Below are 18311 nucleotides of genomic sequence, written 5' to 3' on the forward strand. Positions count from 1 at the left end.
CCTTCTCTCGTGCTCTTGGTCTCACAGCCACCGCGGAAGCAGCTCCGTGGACTCCCCTTTCTCAGTCCACCTGAGATGAAGGTGGCTAGAGTTCCCCCTCACGGCTCCAACGCTGGGTCTTTTGACAGTGTTTACTGGGTGTTCGGAGTGTGAGCGGCTGGGGAGGCCGGTGAAGGAAGGATGGCCGATCCGTACAGCCCTGAGCATCGCCGGCGCTGGGACTCCGGTGGGGGGGGGGGGGGGGGGCTCGGTGCCATGGAGCTATGATGCAGGGCGTGACGAATGGGCAGCAGCTGCCTCCCGGGCATCCCTACGCCTGCCCCACGCACTCCACACTGCACCTGGGTGTCGTGGCCGCGTGGCCCTGCTTCTCAGGTGAGCAGACCGAGGCTCGGCGCTCGGGAGCCCGGCCAAGGTCACAGTGCTGGCAGCAGAGGGCGTTCCAAGCCGCTCACCTCAGAGCCCACTCCTGTCCTCCGTGGCATCTGACGTTCAGTACGTCAACCACCAAGTTAAAACTTCAGCTGCAGACGGATTCAGGCGATGACTGCCTCAGGCCCTGAACTACTGCCCCGTCCGCAGGCAGGAGGGTCTGTGGGAACACGGTGCGGGTCAGCCGCCGGGGAGAATGCCCCTGTCTCAGCCAGGTACCCCAAGGGCACTGCCAGTGCTGGTCCTGGGAGGTGCGGGCTCCGCCGAGGCGGCGTCTGCTCCAGGGGATCGGGCCCGGCGCCGCAGGGTAAAGCGTGTGGCTCCCGACAACTTGCCGGTGGTCTGTGCGGTAAAAAGGGCACCAGACGTGAGCACGTGTTGGGAAGTTCACCAAAAAGATGAGGGAAGTAAAAAGTGTCTTCTGTTTGGATTTGGTGATATGGGTGACGTTCACTGCCATCAGCCAAAATTGCTAACTGGCAAATGCCACTCTCACACCAGCCAGGTCACTCACTAAAAGTCTTAACATAAATATTTAAGCAAAACTTATTTTTAATTAGGAAATTTATTGGGCAACTGATTAAATTTTACTTTTGAGGGGGGAAACACCCTATTTTTCTCTGTGCTGTAATATTGAGAGTAACTCCAAAATGGTTATATTGTTGAAATTCTTAGGCTCATCCTTAGACATGATATTAATTTCATAAGAGGAAGTGTATGTGCCACTCAGAGAGAGGACATACAGAACACCGGATGCCAGCGTGACAGCTACAGAGCGAGCTGCCCACACTCACTGTGAGAGCAGAAAGGCCTAGGACCCGGGGTCCCCTCTGAGCCCACAGGGAATCCATTCATGGGCGACGGGCTGGGGCGTGTACATAATGGGCGTGACCGAGGAGCCGCTCCTTTGAGAACAACAAACAGTAAGAATGTCTGAGCAGGACGTGGGCTGCACTGGAAGCTCGGAGCTGGAACCGGCTGGAAAGCAGTGCCCTGGGACGCACGGGTGACGACGGGGAGCAGCCCGCTCTCGTGTGCGGGGACACGGCGGAGGGGAGGACGACAGACAGGTTTGGGGATGATTCGCCAGTTAATGTTTGGGTTTCTGACTAAACCACCAACTCCCACAAGACCTGGAAAACGCAGGTCACAGCTCAGGCCGGTCTGGTTTCAAGCGCCTCACTGTCTGGCTCACGGCCGCTCTCCCCGGGAGCCCGCGGCACGTGCAGGGCGGACGGTTACGTGACGGCACGGCCTCCTCCACAGGCCCTGACGGGGACGTTGGGCCAAAGGGACCCTTCCCCTCAACGCTCATAAGAGACCCGGGCTCTGGCCGCGGCAGTCTCTGGGGTCTTTCCAAATGAAAAGCCGGTCACTAACGGAAATGAACACGCAACGGTGCTCACTCCCCACGCGGCAATATGCAGGCAGTCCGATCATCTGTCACGTAGTTAATTCAATTATCAGGGCACATTTAATCATCCCATATAAAATGCAAATAAGGTGAAGGGCCCGCAGCACATGCTAATTGTGTTCATTATCCTAATTAAATGGGAAGAAAGTTAGGAAGAGTCCTGATGTGCCACACAATGGATGGATGCTTCTGACTTGACCCAACATTTTAATTAGAGACGGCGACCCTTCGGAAAGATGGCTGCCCCACGCGCGGGGCACCACGTCCACGCAGGTTGTCTGCGGGAGTCGCCCTGAGCGTGAGGGCTCGGTCCTGCCAGCTCATGGACTGAACGGGTGCCGGTCCTTCAGGCAGAGCCGTGAGCTGACAGCACAGCTGGGCCTGGCTCACGGGAGATCATCAGCACCATCCACGTTTTCGAAGCTCTTTGTTGTGGCAAATACATACAACGTGGACCTATTCCAGCCATTCTAGGCCTACAATTCAGTGGCTTTAAGTATAGCCACAATATTGTGCAACCATCACCGTTATCCATTTCCAGAACCGATCTACCACTTAGTGGAGCCACGGAGTTCCAGCCCCAGAGGGAGATGCTTCTTGGAGATCACACAGCCGTGACGGAGCGGGTCGGCTCAAGGCTTGTTTCCTAGCCTGTGGTCCCTCTGGTGCTCATAAGGCACGCACTCACAGCTTCCCGGGACCTTTGCGGCTCCGGAGACAGGCACACAGATGTCCAGAAGTTTCCAGGCAGCAAGGACTCACAGCGTGGCAGCGTCTCCATGCCTGGGTACCCTCCCCGCCTGGGTACCCGTCAGGGATCACCAGTAGATGGGGCTGTGGAATCTGGTTTCCTTAAGCAACATGAAATGAAATGGAACGTACACGGGGTGCGCTTTGCAGCACCTGGAATCTAGTCCTGGTCTTAGTGGTTCTCACGTCACCTCAGGGCTGGCATCACTTCAGAACCCCAGTTCCTCACTGTCCACGAGGCAGGATAATTCCTGCACTTACAGCCACACTCAAGGGCTAAGGGTGTCCCGGAGCAGCAGATAGGAAGAATTTATAAAGAATTCTGCAAATATCAGGGATTATGCTTAGAAACAGCATTGCATAAGGCCCAGTGTCTCAGTGACGTTACTATCATTTATATTTCTGGTGATTTCTGATTTCTGCTTTATTTTTATCTTATTCTTTCTTCTCAGAGATTGTTGCATTTCAACCACTGCCTTGGGGCTGAAGTGACTTCTCTGACCTCCCCCTGAATCGGAAGTGGATGTCCAGGTTCGTGTTCAGTCCTGGGAGGCAAGGGGTTGACACTGGATGTCCCACCTTTCCGATTTCTTCCTCACAGCGGCTCCCTCTCAACAATCATCCGCCAACGGCACCCGACCGGCACCAGGCCTCTGTGGCCTCGCGTTGCTCATTTAATCTGTGTGTTCTTGTTCCCGTGTGCTCACTCGTGCCTCTGCCGCAGGCCCAGGTCGGGTGTCACATGCCACCTGCAAGCACCACCTCCCCGACCCCATTTCCCATCCTGTCTGGTGAGCCCAGAGACTCAGAGCAGGTGTTTATCTGCAGGAGAGGATTAGTCCGTGACCAGCATCAGCAGTAAACTCTCGGAAAGCTCACACAATTCTGAGTTCCGTAGTTCTTCACCACAGAGTTGGTTTAGCAGAGCTAGAAACTATCCCTCAACTTGGCTGCTGTGAAGAAACCGCCTGTGCAATGGAGTCGGGCCTGAAGGGGGAGTGCTCAGCACCACCCAACATCAAGCACACACCCTCAGTTCCAGCAAGAAGTGTCTCTACCACAGCAGCAAGAGGAAGGGGTTTTCTCCTCACCCAGCCACACACCAGCCAATGGGAACCTGGCAACGCAGCCAATGAGACGCATCACCACCATGAGCGCTCACTCTCCTCCAGTGGACTTTTCTTCAAAGCACCCTCTGGTCTCCTCCCTTTTCTCTATACAGTAACGTTCTCATTTGTTTTCTGGACTCACCTATATAGTCTTTTGCTATAGCATGCTTATCTAGAATTGCAATTATCTGCTATTTCCAAATAAACGCATTTAAAAATATTTTTTATTGATTTCAGAGAGGAAGGGAGAGAGAGAAATAGAAACATCAATGATGAGAGAGAATCATCGATCGGCTGCCTCCTGCACACCCCCTACTGGCCATTGAGCTTGGAACCCAGGCATGTGCCCTTGACCAGACTCGAACACGGGACCCTTCAGTCCACAGGCCGACACTCTATCTACTGAGCCAAATCAGCTAGGGCTAAACACATTTTTGCTGATAAAATAACTAGCAGTTTTATTTTTAAGGTCCACAGAACTGAACGTTTAGCTGTTGGACTAGACACAGCCAATGTTATCACACACACATCACTCGCCTCTGTAAGTGCAGCAGGTGGTATGGTAACATGTAAACACCTACAACAGGACACTGTTCGGTCACCCACGAGCTGTCTACACAAGATACAGCCATTCAGACATTGAAAACGTACTTGTAAAGAACGGCTCTGTTATAGGGTAAGTGTCTAAAGCAGGGCAGGAGTCTATGAACGGCATGACCGCAGCTATGTAAATACATTCATAGAGGGGTGACGGGTGGGGGAAAGGTGCGACCTTCCGCTATACGATGAAAAAGAGAGAAATGAGGTTGTCAGGAATCACTATGTGGTATGTTATTTATGCCACAACTCTGGTTTCAAAAATAAAGTGAAATACAGTGCTTTGTTATTTTTTCACAAAATCTGTAACAGAAACCTCCCAACTCCTTAAAGCAGCAGAATCTTATTTACAAATGAAATCTTGCTCGAAAACCAAATAATCGAAACAATTAAAAGCAAAACTACAGGAGCCTGGCCCAGGCCCCCTCCACCACCAGCGGGCAGGCCGCCGCTAACTCCGCCGGGTGGGAGAAAAGCACCGGGCCAGGAGCAGCGTCCGAGAGCACTGGCTGGAGTGCTGGCTGCGCCGTGCCCAGTACAAAGAGGCTCTCTACCTCATCGCCACAGGAGGTCTGCGGAGAGCACCAGAATCCACGCGGTACGAGGGCAGATGCTGCTGTGTGGCTTACAGTATTTCATTAAAATATGTTAATTTTGCAGCTCTGCAAGAGGCCCTGTTAATCCAATGCTGATCCAATCTCTGGAGAGAAGTCAGACTTCCCGACTTCCCTGGGGCTGCTGGAGGCCCTTGCCCAGGCCAGATGGGTCCCAGCAGCCAGCCTGCCTTATCTCGCCCCAACACCCACACTCGGTGCGGCGGGGGGACGGCCTCAGGGGCTTCCCGGGCCTCTTACCTGGTTGTCCGGGTGGTTGACAGTGAAGTAGCCCACGCAGACGATGACCTCGTGAAGCAGGCTCTCGCAGGAGACGTGGCTGCAGTGGCCCAGGAGGGAGCTGGCGATGTGCCGGAACGCAAGGGACAAGCCCTCTGCCCCTACGATGGACTGGCAAAGGCAAGGAGCGGTTAGCACGCCCCCAGCGGGAACCGGTGCCGCGCCGGAGAAGCACGTACAGCTTCTGGAGCACAACGCTTAGCAGCCCCCTCGGGGTTCTTGTGCTAACAAGTGACTAACAAATGCAAGGTGTGACCTGAGGAGGGACAGAGGACAGAGCAAGCAGACCAAATGCCTGTCCCACACGGGTCAAGATACCGAAAGCAAGGTTATTTCTTCCGTTTTAAGGGAGTTATTTTTTCTCATTGTACAAATAGTCTCACTGTGAAAAATTTGGAAAAATATCAAAATATGAAAAATCGCCCGGAAATCTATCATTTAGCTAACTTCCAATACTTTTTTTCCTGGAGAAAACATTTTCTTGTACACAGGGATACAAATAGAATTCTAGTTATTTACTTATGTTCAAATAGAAAGGAAATATAAGTAACTAATTATTATTCAAATACACAGCTCTGTAAACCCAAGGCTCCCAAAAGAATGTAAAACACCCAGCCATCAGCCCCTGTCCCCCAAACCGCCCCCCCCCCCCCAACTCCGAGGCTTGCAGGGCCTCCGTGCAGGGCTCAGGGCGGTGGGCACGCGGGAGAGCCGGGTCTGCCTGCACAGCCGGAGCTTCTATTTAATAAACATGTCAGACAGACAGAGTGACAGGAGGGCAAAGGGGAGAGCGAGCCCGCAGCAAAGGCGCGCAGCCCACACCGAGGGAAGCCCCACTGCGGGCTGCGGGGAAAGGGGCGCTTTAGACGCAGCTCGTGATTGGAGGTCTTGGCCGCCTTGAAGCAGGCCGGTATGTGGCGGCTTGGAAGTTCCCATGAACGCGCTTTGCCCGTTAGCAGTGAACAGCCCTGTTGGTGAGTGCTGTCGGCACACAATTGCTGCTAATGTCAGAGTCTCTGTCTCGGTGTCACTGCCCGGAGACAAAATGTTTCCGCCCAGGGAGACTTCGGAGCCTCTGCCCTTTAAATCAGCAGTGACATCTTCGCGCTCAGCCCTACTTAATTAGCTGCGTCCAGCAGGCTGCGGCCCCGTGCCCTCCGTTTAACCTTCACCGATAAGTGCAGGTCAAGGGGCACCTAAGTTTGAATATAAAAATTAAACCAATTTTTCAAGGAGCCTATATTTCCTTTTCAGCCAGAATTAACTGCCTAGTCAGTACATTGATTTGTTTCTTGAGACCACCTTCAATTGTAAAAAGTGTCAGACTAGACGATATACAATATCCGGGACCTCAGGGCCATCTGTGCCAACATGAATTCAGAGCGAAACCACACTCTATTCTGAAGGGATAAAAATATTTTGACAGCCTTATTAGTATACACTGAGATGGAAACTGGAAAATATTCTAATGAAATAGGAGGCTCACACAATAGCGCACAGCTTGGCCGCTGCAACACTGAACTTCCCACATAGCGTGTGACTCGGCCCTTCATCTCCACAAGCTGTGTTGGTCCGCATTTCTCGAGGGCCTACTGTGTGCTGGCTCGCAGAGCCCTCCGTGTGGCCCTCAGGCTGGTGAGTTATCGCTTTATCGTAGTTTATCCCTCATGCCCAGTCCGGGAGACCCTCACCTCCTATCTACACTGGACACGAACTGGTGGTCGGTCACCAACGCCAGCCAATGCTTCGTACCTGAAAAGCAGGCAGATCAAGAGCTGCGAAGCTGTTGAAGAAACGTAAGCTCTGAATGGCCACCTGGACCGTGTTCTGAGAGTAACTCTCCTTGGGGCTGGCGGTGCCGGGGTCCGAGATGGTGCCGTGGAACAGGATGCAGTAGAGCATGTGCAGGACCCCCGCGAGGTCTGTGGCCTGAAGGGCAGCTGTCAGTCCTGTGAGGTCCTGGCGATTGCTGTCAAATATGCTGTACGACCTGACAAAGAGACATCCAGCTCGTTACCTCTGCCTCCAGGGTGGCGGCGTGTTCACCGGTCGCACGGAGCACACCCTCTGCGTTGTGATAGGAAGCACGAGCCCTCGAGGCATCCCTGCCGCTGTGGACACAGCACACGCGGCCAGGCTGAGGTCGAAGCCGGGGTAGCCCTACTCTGTTTAGGCTCCAGGTCTGGACAGGGGCCCCGAGCACTGCTGGCACCCAGAGACCCACACCAGCACGGCCGCCTCAGGATGCACCAAGGGACCCCGGGAGCAGCTCTCGGGCAGCAGAGGCCTCACGGCCAGGGCTGTGCTGGGACCCTGAGGGGGGCAGACATCGCACCCCCTGGGGCAGTTTCCTCCTCAAGGAGCCGGGCAGGGCAGGGCCAGGCGCCCGAACGAGCCATCTGGGTGAGCGTCATGCCAACGACGAGGAAATCGCTGAGCAGCCACAGGGCACAGGGCAGCACGTGGGGGGCCAGAAGCAAGTGCTGGGAAATGAACTCCTGGAGCCAACGTGAAGCCAGGCTTTGCACACCCACCTCACTCCTCAGCCGGGTCCAGGAGGCACCACTGACCACGACCCTGTGGTGCCGGTGCCCATGGCTGCCACTCCTCCCTCCCCCTCCCCCGGGAAACGGCACCCAGACGCTCCCTGAGGAGGCACCTCTGAGACCTAGTGACTAGGTGGCATGCTCTAGGTCCGTGGTCGGCAAACTGCGGCTCGCGAGCCACATGCGGCTCTTTGGCCCCTTGAGTGTGGCTCTTCCACAGAATACCACGGCCTGGGCGAGTCTATTTTGAAGAAGTGGCTTTAGAAGAAGTAGAAGTTTAAAAAATTTGGCTCTCAAAAGAAATGTCCATCGTTGTGCTGTTGGTATTTGGCTCTGTGGACGAATGAGTTTGCCGACCACTGGCCTAGGTCATACAAATGTGCTGGTGGCACGGGCAGGGGACCCCAAGGGCTTTTAAGGAGGACCTCTTCCTTCCCCTCCGTGCCTCCTCCTCTGACGTCAGATCTCGGACGAACTGAACACGGTGAAACAAGTACACAGGCTGAAATGTCACCTTGCAGCATCGTGGAGAAACACTTTCTATCTCACGGACTCAGTGAAAACAAAAAGTTAAGAAATCGCATCTGTTTGCTCCTGGGCACCTCGGAACCTTGACGCTGTGAGCGTGTGTCCGCGGGCCCTTCCTCCCCCTACAGCCAGAGAGGTGGGGGTCAGACCCCGACGGGAGACGGAGCGCAGACTAATGCGTCTGAGTTTATTATATAGGTTCCAACAAGGGGTCTGTGTTTGTTTAGCACCGACTGCCGCTGAGAGCCAGTGACAAGTCAGAAGACATTTCTCCCTGAAGCCTTGGGGATGACTGACATTACCCTGCTGAAGTCCTGCTGCTGTGAACGAGAAGGCTGCCCCCCGCCCCGTCTCCACCCCTCCCTTACTGCTGGCGCTGGTTTTAAAGGGACCGTCAGAACGTCCACATGCAGACATTCAGGAATATGGCTTTAACATTTAAGGCGCCTTCATACCTAGACTTTCCAAGAATTTTTCAAGTGACATGGATTCACTGCTATTACTTTTTTCAAAAGAATAAGTATAAGAAAAAAAAAGTCAGTAAAGTCATCAGAACACGTCCCCCTCTCCTTACCCCACTCCATTATTTAGGGAAACCCTAATCATAGGTCATAAAGAAACACATCCCAAGATCTTCGGCAACATTCTCCTGATGGACCGAAAACCTTCATTCAGAAAAATCCGTCCAGTGAGCGTCCAAGAACTCAGACTGAACGGGGACGGCTGAAGGCAGACACCACTGCCTCCTGGAGAGAACTCCTCCCTGCAGGGCGGAGGGCCAGGCCGGCTGCGCACGGGTGTCCCAGGCCTGAGGGGACGCGAGAGCATGTTTACTTCTGATTCAGGCTGAAATGCAGATCATTTGTCCACGAACAGGCCACTGGCTGCTGTTGGTCTTAACTGTCAGCTATAATCACTTTAAGCCTGAATGTTTATAATAAAAAAGGTAAAAGGCCTCATTCATATCGGGCATCAAGTTTTCTTTTAAAAATACATGGAAAACCTAAAAAATCAGATCTGAAATGTTGTATATGACACGCTGAGATCTTCTCAATTTTATCCGATTATATTTTTTTGTTGTTATTACTCACCTGAGGACATTTTCCCATTGATTTTTAGAGACAGTGGAAGGGAGGGGGAGAGGCAGAGAGAAACATCGATGTGAGAGAGACACATCGATTGGTTGCCTCCCGCACACGCCCCGACCAGGGCCGGGGATCGAGCCTACAATGGAGGCCCGTACCCTTGGCTGGAATCGAAACCGGGACCCTCCAGTCCGCGGGCCGACGCTCTATCCACTGAGCCACACCAGCCAGGGCTGGATTTTAAAGTGTTTTTGTTTGGTCTCTAGGACTAGAGATCTCAGTGGCGTAGTCATTTCTGTTCATTAAAAAGCTAAGTTCAACTAGGAGGAGCTGTCAACACGCCTGAACAGAACCTGAGTGCCTTAAAGGACAGCGCAGCGGGGCGAGAGCTGCCGTCACCTGTGAGGGCATCCACCCCGCCTGGTGTTCAACCACAGCAGCGGTGACAGCCCCTCCCGCCTGTCCCTGGCCGCTTGCTGTTGTCGTCCCCCGGTCCCTGGATCTCCTTCAGTGCGGGGACCTTCTCGGCTGCTCGCCTAGCTTCTTGGATTGGGGCCTGTTCACTCCTGTGGTCCTGGAACCCCGGAGGCAGCTGTGACCCTGCCCTTTAGCCCGGACCCCGGAGAACTCCACTCGGAGGTGTGCCCAGGCGGGCGTGGTGGGCCAAGTCACAGGTTCTCCCAGCGATGCATTGAACTCCCCTGCTCCAGGAGCAGTGAGCTGTGGCTCCGGGCGCCGAGTACTGGGTGTTCTGGAAAGCGAGCCGCATGCTCTGAGGAGGTGGGAGAAGGAGCGGAGGTGACTGGCAGGTGCGGTCCTGGGTCGGGAACCTCAGGGCAGGCTGCCTCTCGCTGGGTGTCTGCCTCTGTGGCTTCAGCGTCCTCACAGCCCCTGAAACAGCCATGGGCTGGGCCGATTCTCCTCGTCCTGCCGCTGTCTGGGCCTCGCCTACCTCTGGGATTTGGCCGTGCGGCTGAAGGAGCTCCGCGTTGCTGCCAAGGAGGCACCTGCCCCCACTGGGCGAGCATCTGAGGAAACGTCACGTGGGGGCTGCCTGGTGACGCCTCCACCTGTCTGCAGAGCAAACGGGAGCCCCTCTACTTTTAACCATCAGGATGCCACTCGCCTGCTTCAGCCCCTCCAACGGCTCCCCATCCACTCGGAAAAAATCCAAACTTCCGATCTCTACCCTCGTCCGGGCCTCCTCTCCGACGCCCTCTCTGCACCGCCTTTGCTGCGCACCGCGGTCGGTCTGCCTCCTGTGTCTGGGGCGCCCCACGGCAGACGTGTGGGTGCCGTCAGCCCCCTCTGCTGCTCGACGGGAGCCCGGTGCCCAGGGTGTTCCCTGACTGAGTCCATCTCAGCTCCAGGGTTGCCTCCCCCGAGGGGCCGTCCCTGCCCACTCCACCTACAGAACAAGCCTGTCGGCAGCTCACACATTCCTGGTGCATTTCCCGTCTCATCTGAGCCTCGTAACAGCCTGGGAGGCACGAACATCGAAATCCGGCTGAAGGAAGTCCTCCAGTTCCTCATACGTTTCTGCTTGATGTCGTTACGTTTTCTTCTTTGCTCCTTTTCAGCTCTGAATGTTGCGACCCTTCCTGTCTTTCCAGGCCCAGGTTAAACTCTAGTTGCTCCAGAAAACAGTTAATTCCTCCCCCTAAGTGGACCTCTCCTCCTCCGAACTCCATCAGCGGCTCTGCACTAACGGCAGTGTGCTGGGCCCGTGGGCCTCAGCCTCTGCAGCCTCTCCGACTCACACCACGGGTAGCGGTCTGTGACTTCCTCCCCTTCTAGCTTACAAGGCCCTTGAGGGCAGGACAGATGTCTGAGTCATTTCTGGGTTCTGCACGCCTAGCTCAGGGCCTGGCACAGAGAAGTGCTCCATAAATATTTATTTAGTGAATGAATGACTCAGTCAGGCAGGCGGAGTTACAGTTTACCTTTGCCGGAACAAACGGTTTTCAAGCACCCTTAAACACTTGAGAGGCACTCATTTACCCCCACCTAACTAATGGGCTAACTTAAAAACCATCCCTACCTTTTTATGACAGGTGTCCAGGGATCTTGGGTAGAACCCATTTTGTTACTGTAGTTGATGGATATGAAAATGAAAACCACAAATACACGTAACGACAAACATCTTTCTGTGTGAAAATGTTCCAGAATTCAGAACAGTCTTCACCAGCCAATTAGAACTGGCAGGGGTCAGGGCTGTGCCCCCGGGACCAAGGACCCCCTGCTCCCGCCCCTCGCTGCGGAGCCCCTGCCGCGGTGAGTCTGCAAATGCCTGCCGACTAGGTGGAGGCCGCGTGGCTGCACTTCACCATCGCTCAGGACTGTTCTGGTGCTGCCAGCTGGGCTCAGGAGCCAGCGCCTGAGGCCTCAGTGAGCCCTGCTGGGATCTGAAGACCATCCTTTCCTCTTGGACCAGAACGGAAAATTGGTAGCGGTGCAGGCCAAAGAGACGGGCGTTTCTGAAAGCCCTCTTACAGATGGCTGAATTTTGTTTAAGCGATGAAGAATGGTAGTTTGTGAACACGCACTAGTAAGATTCTGGAGCAATCCTAACGTGAAACCAGTCCTTCTGCGAGAAGATCACAATTTCCATTTTTTCTTAAATGCAGTTCCTTTTCACACCCAGCAGTGCTTGTCTCCCCGCCCTGACTCGAGGGCTGGCCGAGCACATTCTGACACCCAGGCGGCCTCCCAGAGAGCCAGGTAGAAATGAGGAGATTAAGGGCACAATGGCAGCAGGCTCAGGCCCACCTGCTAATCGCCCTCCCACAGGCGGCCACCAGCACACCCAGGCGTTGACTGAGGCCTGTGCTCTCATGGGCACTTAATTATCTCAGGGCACCGCCCCCCCGCCCCCGCCCCCCCCGCCCCCCGCCCCCCTCCCACCGGCCCCCACAGGAGGCCTCTGGCTCCTTTGTCTCTGATTCCTGCTGGGCTCTAAGGTCACACCTTCCTGGACGCTGTGGCTCCTGCAGCCCAAACAGGCGCTGGGGAACGACCCCAATCACCGCAGCCACACTCGCTTCGGACACGGCTGTGACCTCGCTGACACTCTGTGTCACACACGTAACCAAGTGCTTTCAACAGGCTGCTGCAGTTTACAGTCTAGAAATATAATTTCCATAAAGGGGGGGAAGTAGAAGGACATGGTCTGTAAGTGTTAGAGGCACTGGTGGTGCCAGAAAACGCTGGGGATTAAAGGACGGGGTCACTGCTAAGACATTCCTAGGAAATTTAAATCAGGAAACCACCTGGACCTTTTTTCTAGAATAATCTGCTTTTGCAGCAAGGCTTACTAATAGAAATTTGCTGAGTAATTGAGTTTGGAGAAGAAAATTATATTGGGTAAAATGTATTAGGAATTCTTAAAAACCACCAAGAGCTAATCACGAATTTATTTAAAAATCCAGTTGCATTAAGTACGTTGAAACAATTGTACTTCTCTCTGCACGCGTGCACACGCACACACACACACGCACACACACTTGGGTTTTACATACAAACTTACACAGGGACTTGGGTCTGCTGGGACAAACCTGAGACACGTCTCGGAGACTCCGTGGGAAATGCTCCCACTGCCTAAGCTGGGACTATGCCATCTACCACTCAAAAACTTCAAGTCAGACCCCTGAGTCATTGGGGACCCTCCCTTCCTTCCTCCCCCCTCGCCATCCAAGCCAGGCCCGTCCCTCGCTCACTGTCCCCACAGGCCCCCCAGTCCTGCCACTGCTAGGCTCCTGCCACCCGGTGACTCATGCACCTTTCCGGGCAGGGGCGGGGGGGGGGCGTTTTAGCAGAAACATGGTCCTGCCCCCCCCCCCCCCCCGGAGACCATCCAATCCCCAGGGCTCCCACACCTCCCGCTGCCTCCCTTTCGGTGGCTCACGTGTATGGGGCTCATTTAGTCCCTCACCTGCCACTCCCTCAAGCCGAGACAGTGCTGTGCACACAGAAGAGCCAGGGTCAGGAGGGGTCCCTTGGGGGAAGGGACAGCACAGGGGCGAGTGGGGGGCACACAGCCTCTGTGTGGTGTGTGGGCACCTGCTCTCCGGTCACAGACCCACAAACAGCACTCCCTGCGTGCCCATCGGCTCAGGAAGGGAACAGACTGACGGAACACTGGCTGCAGGCCATGCCTGGCTTCCCGACCCTCCGTCCTAATCTTCATGGAAATGTGACTGGGGTGGGGGAGACTAAGGAAGAACAGGTGGGCTTAGGGGTCCTATGCACAACACAAAAAAGGTTGAGAAGGTTCATTTTAGAAAAAAATCCTGTCTTTTAAAATATTCTGAATAGAGTCAGTGGCATTCTGTGTACACTGAATATGGATGGATAATATTTCTTTGTGTGTAGACTTTAGAAGTCTCCATAATTAGTTTTATTCTTTTTTATATGTTTTTATTAATTTCAGAGAGAGGAAGGGAGAGGGGGAGAGAGAGAGAGAGAAACAGCAACGATGAGAGAGAATCATCGATTGGCTGCCTCCTACATGCCGCCAACTGGGGATCGAGCCCACAACCCAGGCACGTGCCCTGACCAGGAACTGAACTGTGACCTTCTAGTTCATAGGTCGACGCTCAACCACTGAGCCCACAGCCGGGGCAGTAATTAGTTTTATTCTTGAAAAACCCCTAAAAAATACTTGGTATGCAGTGCTGCTTGTGATTTAATTGTAAGGAAATTATTTTACTGAAAGTCCTCCGTATCCCAGGAGGCAAGTCCCATGGCCATCAGAAACGCTGCGTCACCACTGCGGTGGGTGCTGGGCCTCCCGGAGGAGCGTGCACAGGGCAGGGCTAGAGCCAAGGGCGGCAGAAGTCCTGGCACACCGCTACCATCATGACCCGGGTCACGTGTGACTTCAGCAGCTACTGATTTTGGACGGTCCTACCCTTATTCACGGGGATCCCGTGGAATTTGGGGCCAAGGGGAGAATAAACACCCCTCGTGGCTGTGAACACGGTGCGGCACCCCAGGGCTGTGCCGTGCCGAGGACCTGCCTGATCTGGGCGTGGCTTTGCCGCTGATGCACTGACTCCCCTGGACCTGGCTTCCCTCCCGGTCTTTCCCATCACCGGGTCAAGTTTAGGACACCCGCCAGGAAAACAGACTCTGACAGGAGGCCGTCACCCCTTTCAACACGGAGCCAGCAAGGACGGGGCAGGACCACAAGAAGAGGCCAGGATGGCCACCCGCCTCCCTAGGAAAGGACCCCAAACTCCCCAGAACGTCAGAGACGTTCCACAGGTTCAGTCCAGACGGACCTCAAGAGGCACTTACCTCCCGGTGAGAGCCCAGCACAGCGTGCAGGCCCCCTGCAGGAGGCCGGCCGCGTGCTGCAGAAGCGAGGCCAGCCTGGGGTTCTCGTCCACTGGGCCTTGCACGGACAGGAAGCAGCCACACAGCTTGTGGATCAGGCCGATGCTCACCACGTAGCTGCAAGGCGGACAAGCGTTAGCCCCGCACGGCCGCCGCCCCTTCCCTTCCAGGTCAGCCTGACCCAACAGAAGTTTAGATCCTCACACAAGCAGACAGCACACGTTTGAGTAAAACTTCCCAAGTGATTTCGTCCTGAACAATGAGCTATTTCTCTAAGTGGCTCTCTTCTCTCTGAGTGCCTCTGACACTGGCTCTCCAGAACGCGATCACCTGGCCCTCCGTGGGGCTGGAGCCGGACAACAGCTGGAATGCTGTGTGATGACCTCTGCCCTCGAGGTCAGTGCTCCTTACACTCGGATGCTGCCCACACACCCTGTTCAAACTGAACCCCTGCTGCCAGCTGTAGGTTCCCTGTTTCGAAAACCCTAACCCTATTAAGCACAGAACCAACAGCGAGATGCTCACCGCTTCCTGCTATGAGAAGTGCCACCCTAAGAGCTGACACGTGAGGCGGCCCCGGCGTCTTTCCCGTCCCCGGCGGTTCCAGAGCTGCTCAGCACAGTGGGGACAGCAGCAGCTCTTGTAAGAGCCCTCAAAGCGGCAGTCACGGAAAACAACACGTGTGAGACCCTAACGACCTCGCAGACCCATCACCTCAGCTTAGACGTCTTATGCTGACTCGGTGCTGCTGCATTTCCATGCATGAAAGGACAGAATGTGATGTAGCCATTCTGAACGTCAACACGCTAACTTCCAGGGAAACGTGTGAAGGAGTCGATGCGTGTGCTCCTCGGTGCATCCCCATCACCTCTGGGTAAGGAGGCGAGCCTGAGGAATCCTTCACGTTTGGAGCCGCTCCCAAGTTTACAGAAGGCGCAGGATCCTGGATGTCCGCCTTTTCCTGTGACACCAGGAGTGTGTCCCCAGGCTACGAGCAGCTGCTCATTTCGACAGCCACCAGCCCTGTCCTCTCCTAACGAGGAAGACTCACAGGCCGCACGAGCGCGCACGGAGGGTCACAGGATAACCTGATCTAATAGAATCAGACCCTGTATCCGTACAGAACGTCCCAATTCAGAAAGTGTGCTTGCCTGGACCGTCCCAGTGAACTACCTCCACAGCCCACAGGGAGCAGGCCGTGGCCGCTTGCTTCTGTCTGCCCAGCGTGCCCCTCTCCACTCCCACGTGCTGGTGAGCGCTGTGCCTCCTGCACAGCCTGCTCCAGGATGGGCTGAGCATCGTCTCCGTGGCAGCAGGGGAGGTCCGGGTGGGCCATGACCTGCGGGGGACCCTGCAGCATCGTTGGGGAAACTGGCTATGACCACGGGAAGAATCTCTTCCCACTGGGCTCTCGGCTCCGAGAGATGGGAGTCTGGGCTGGTGGCCCCTCACCCGTTCCATGCAGCGCCCCGCTGACAGAAACAAGCAAGCAGAGACAGCACAGGAGAGAAAAGAGGCTCAGTCTGCAGAGTCAGTGCAACGCCAACCCCTTAACGAAAAGGCCAGCGGCGTTTCTCACAGATACGGAAAGCGATCGCCTGGGACCACAGACACACCGGACGGCAAAGCGGTCCTGAAGGCCTGACAAGCAAGTGGAGCTGGAGGTGTCACTCGCCGAGCCCCACCGTACGCAGTGCGAGCTGCGGTGCGAAAGCAGGTGGTCCTGGCACAGACGGCCGTGGACGTCGGCATCGTGGTGGAGGGTCCCCTGACATTTGCAGCGGGCAGGTCACCTACAAGCCGACAAGGGTTCCCCCGATCAGCACGCACATGTGGGGCCTATGAAGGCAGGTGTATTAGACGCGGAGGGGACGCAGGGCAGGGAGGACAGGAACGTGCACACAGCTCGGACGCCTGGCTGCCAGGGCTGAGCCAGTGGCCCCGGCGAAGGAGGCAGCCAAGGAGGAGTTTGGAGCAGCCAACACTCTGACCCGAGGAGGGTGAGGGGCAGCAGCAGAGGAGGAGCTGGCGCTTCCAGCTTCCGTCAGAGCACCGCAGAGCCAATGGCCACAGGGAACGGGGTAGCAGTGGCAGGTTCACGAACCCAGATGCCCCCTGCCCTGGTCATGGTGGTGGTGCTCTGGGAGCCAAACGACCCGACACAGGACATAACCTCCACCCCGCTCTCCGTGCGCAGGCTGCCACTGCCTCACCCACAGCTACCCCCGCCCCTCCTCGTGCCCAGGCTGCCACCGCCTCACCCACAGCCATCCCCGCCCCTCCTCGTGCAAGTAGCTCAGGTAAGAGAAAACAAAAACTTGGGCTATAGCTCCATCTACTGGAAAACAAAAGAAGGACTCGTAATTTTCAACCTGCTCAACTGTTAGAGTCAAAACAGTGCCTTTCTGAGCATTTGCTCACCTGCAGGGCTGCAAAGCCTCCACTCAATACCTTCCACAAAACGGGTGCTCCACATGCTCCATAAATGGTAGCTGTGGTGATAGTTTACGTCTGCACCCAATTTATGGACAGAGATGATCTGGGATGGAAGGGTTCTCAGGAATTCTCTGAGTTGAAGAGCTGATAGCAAGAAAGCTATAAAGCCTGGGACACAACGTAGTCACGTATTAAAATATCTAAATATCAAGAATGACAGATGGGTACCAGCTATAGTCGTTCCATTAACAAGTGTTCCTTCTCTCCACACGATGCCGCGTACCCTCTACCAGGAACGAGAGGATGGTGTTGTGAGAACCACTGCCATCACACGGGCCCAGCGGTTTAAATTACCTTAACTTTTTTTTAAACAAAGAAGAAAGTATTTTAAAATCTACCAGCTTTACCTGATGAGGTCCTGAACGCGACTGTGAAAGGCATCGCCTTGTGAGGGTTTGCTTTTCGTTTCTTCCGTCAACGCCTTCGGGGTAGCTGGCCGGCCGTTTCCATCTGGTCGACTGGCAACCAGGCAGCCAAAAACCGCAGAGCTGACTTTGAGAAGTCCAGTTGTCAAACCTTCAAAAACTTGCTTATTTGTATTTCTTCCCAAAATAGCATTATTTTCATCTGGAACATGAACCTAGAAGGAAGTGAATACAGTAATTATGTTTAAATAGAATCACCAAAATGGACAGAGATGATGTGGAAAATTGCTGGAATCATAAATAATTCTGAAATTCTGGAGCTGGCTATCTGAACGTGCGAGCGCTGGTTGTGAAGTCCGATTGCTGAGTTCGAAGCTCAGCTTTGCCTCGCTAGCTGCATGACCCTGAGTAGGTCTCCCTCCAACCTTCCGTTCCCTCCTTTGTAAAACAGGGCTAACAACCCTACCTAAGTCGCAGGGTTTCTGTGAGGGTGAAACGAACTTGCACCCATGAATGTTTAGGTCATGCGTGGACATAGAGCAAGTGTTCAATAAATATCACTTATTCATTTGAATAAATTATATTAAAATATGTATGAAATAAAAAACAAGCCAATTGGTAAACTGACAGCAGTATCGAATCTAAATTCCTCTATTAGGATGACATTTATACGTCTTATGACAAAACAGTTTTTCCTAATACACTGGGTCATATTCAGATCTCTGTCACTAATGGCACCATACGTGACACTCACGTTAT

The 18311-nt window shown here is 54.5% G+C and overlaps 1 protein-coding gene across 10 annotated transcripts in view; it reads right to left on the reverse strand.

The window, feature by feature from the left end:
* The window catches only part of SCAPER (S-phase cyclin A associated protein in the ER), a 163910-nt gene that overhangs the window by 17507 nt on the left and 128092 nt on the right, over positions 1-18311 (reverse strand). For all 10 annotated transcript variants that reach the window (XM_080651534.1, XM_080651538.1, XM_080651531.1 and 7 more), the window contains 4 exons: positions 17535-17767; positions 14653-14808; positions 6948-7185; positions 5157-5306 (listed from right to left, as the gene is read on the reverse strand). In XM_080651534.1, the coding sequence (XP_080507660.1) occupies positions 5157-5306; positions 6948-7185; positions 14653-14808; positions 17535-17767 (777 nt within the window). The remainder of the gene's footprint in view (positions 1-5156; positions 5307-6947; positions 7186-14652; positions 14809-17534; positions 17768-18311) is intronic.

Source organism: Plecotus auritus (genome assembly GCF_963455305.1).
Source record: "Plecotus auritus genome assembly, chromosome: 15".
Lineage (NCBI taxonomy): Eukaryota > Metazoa > Chordata > Mammalia > Chiroptera > Vespertilionidae > Plecotus > Plecotus auritus.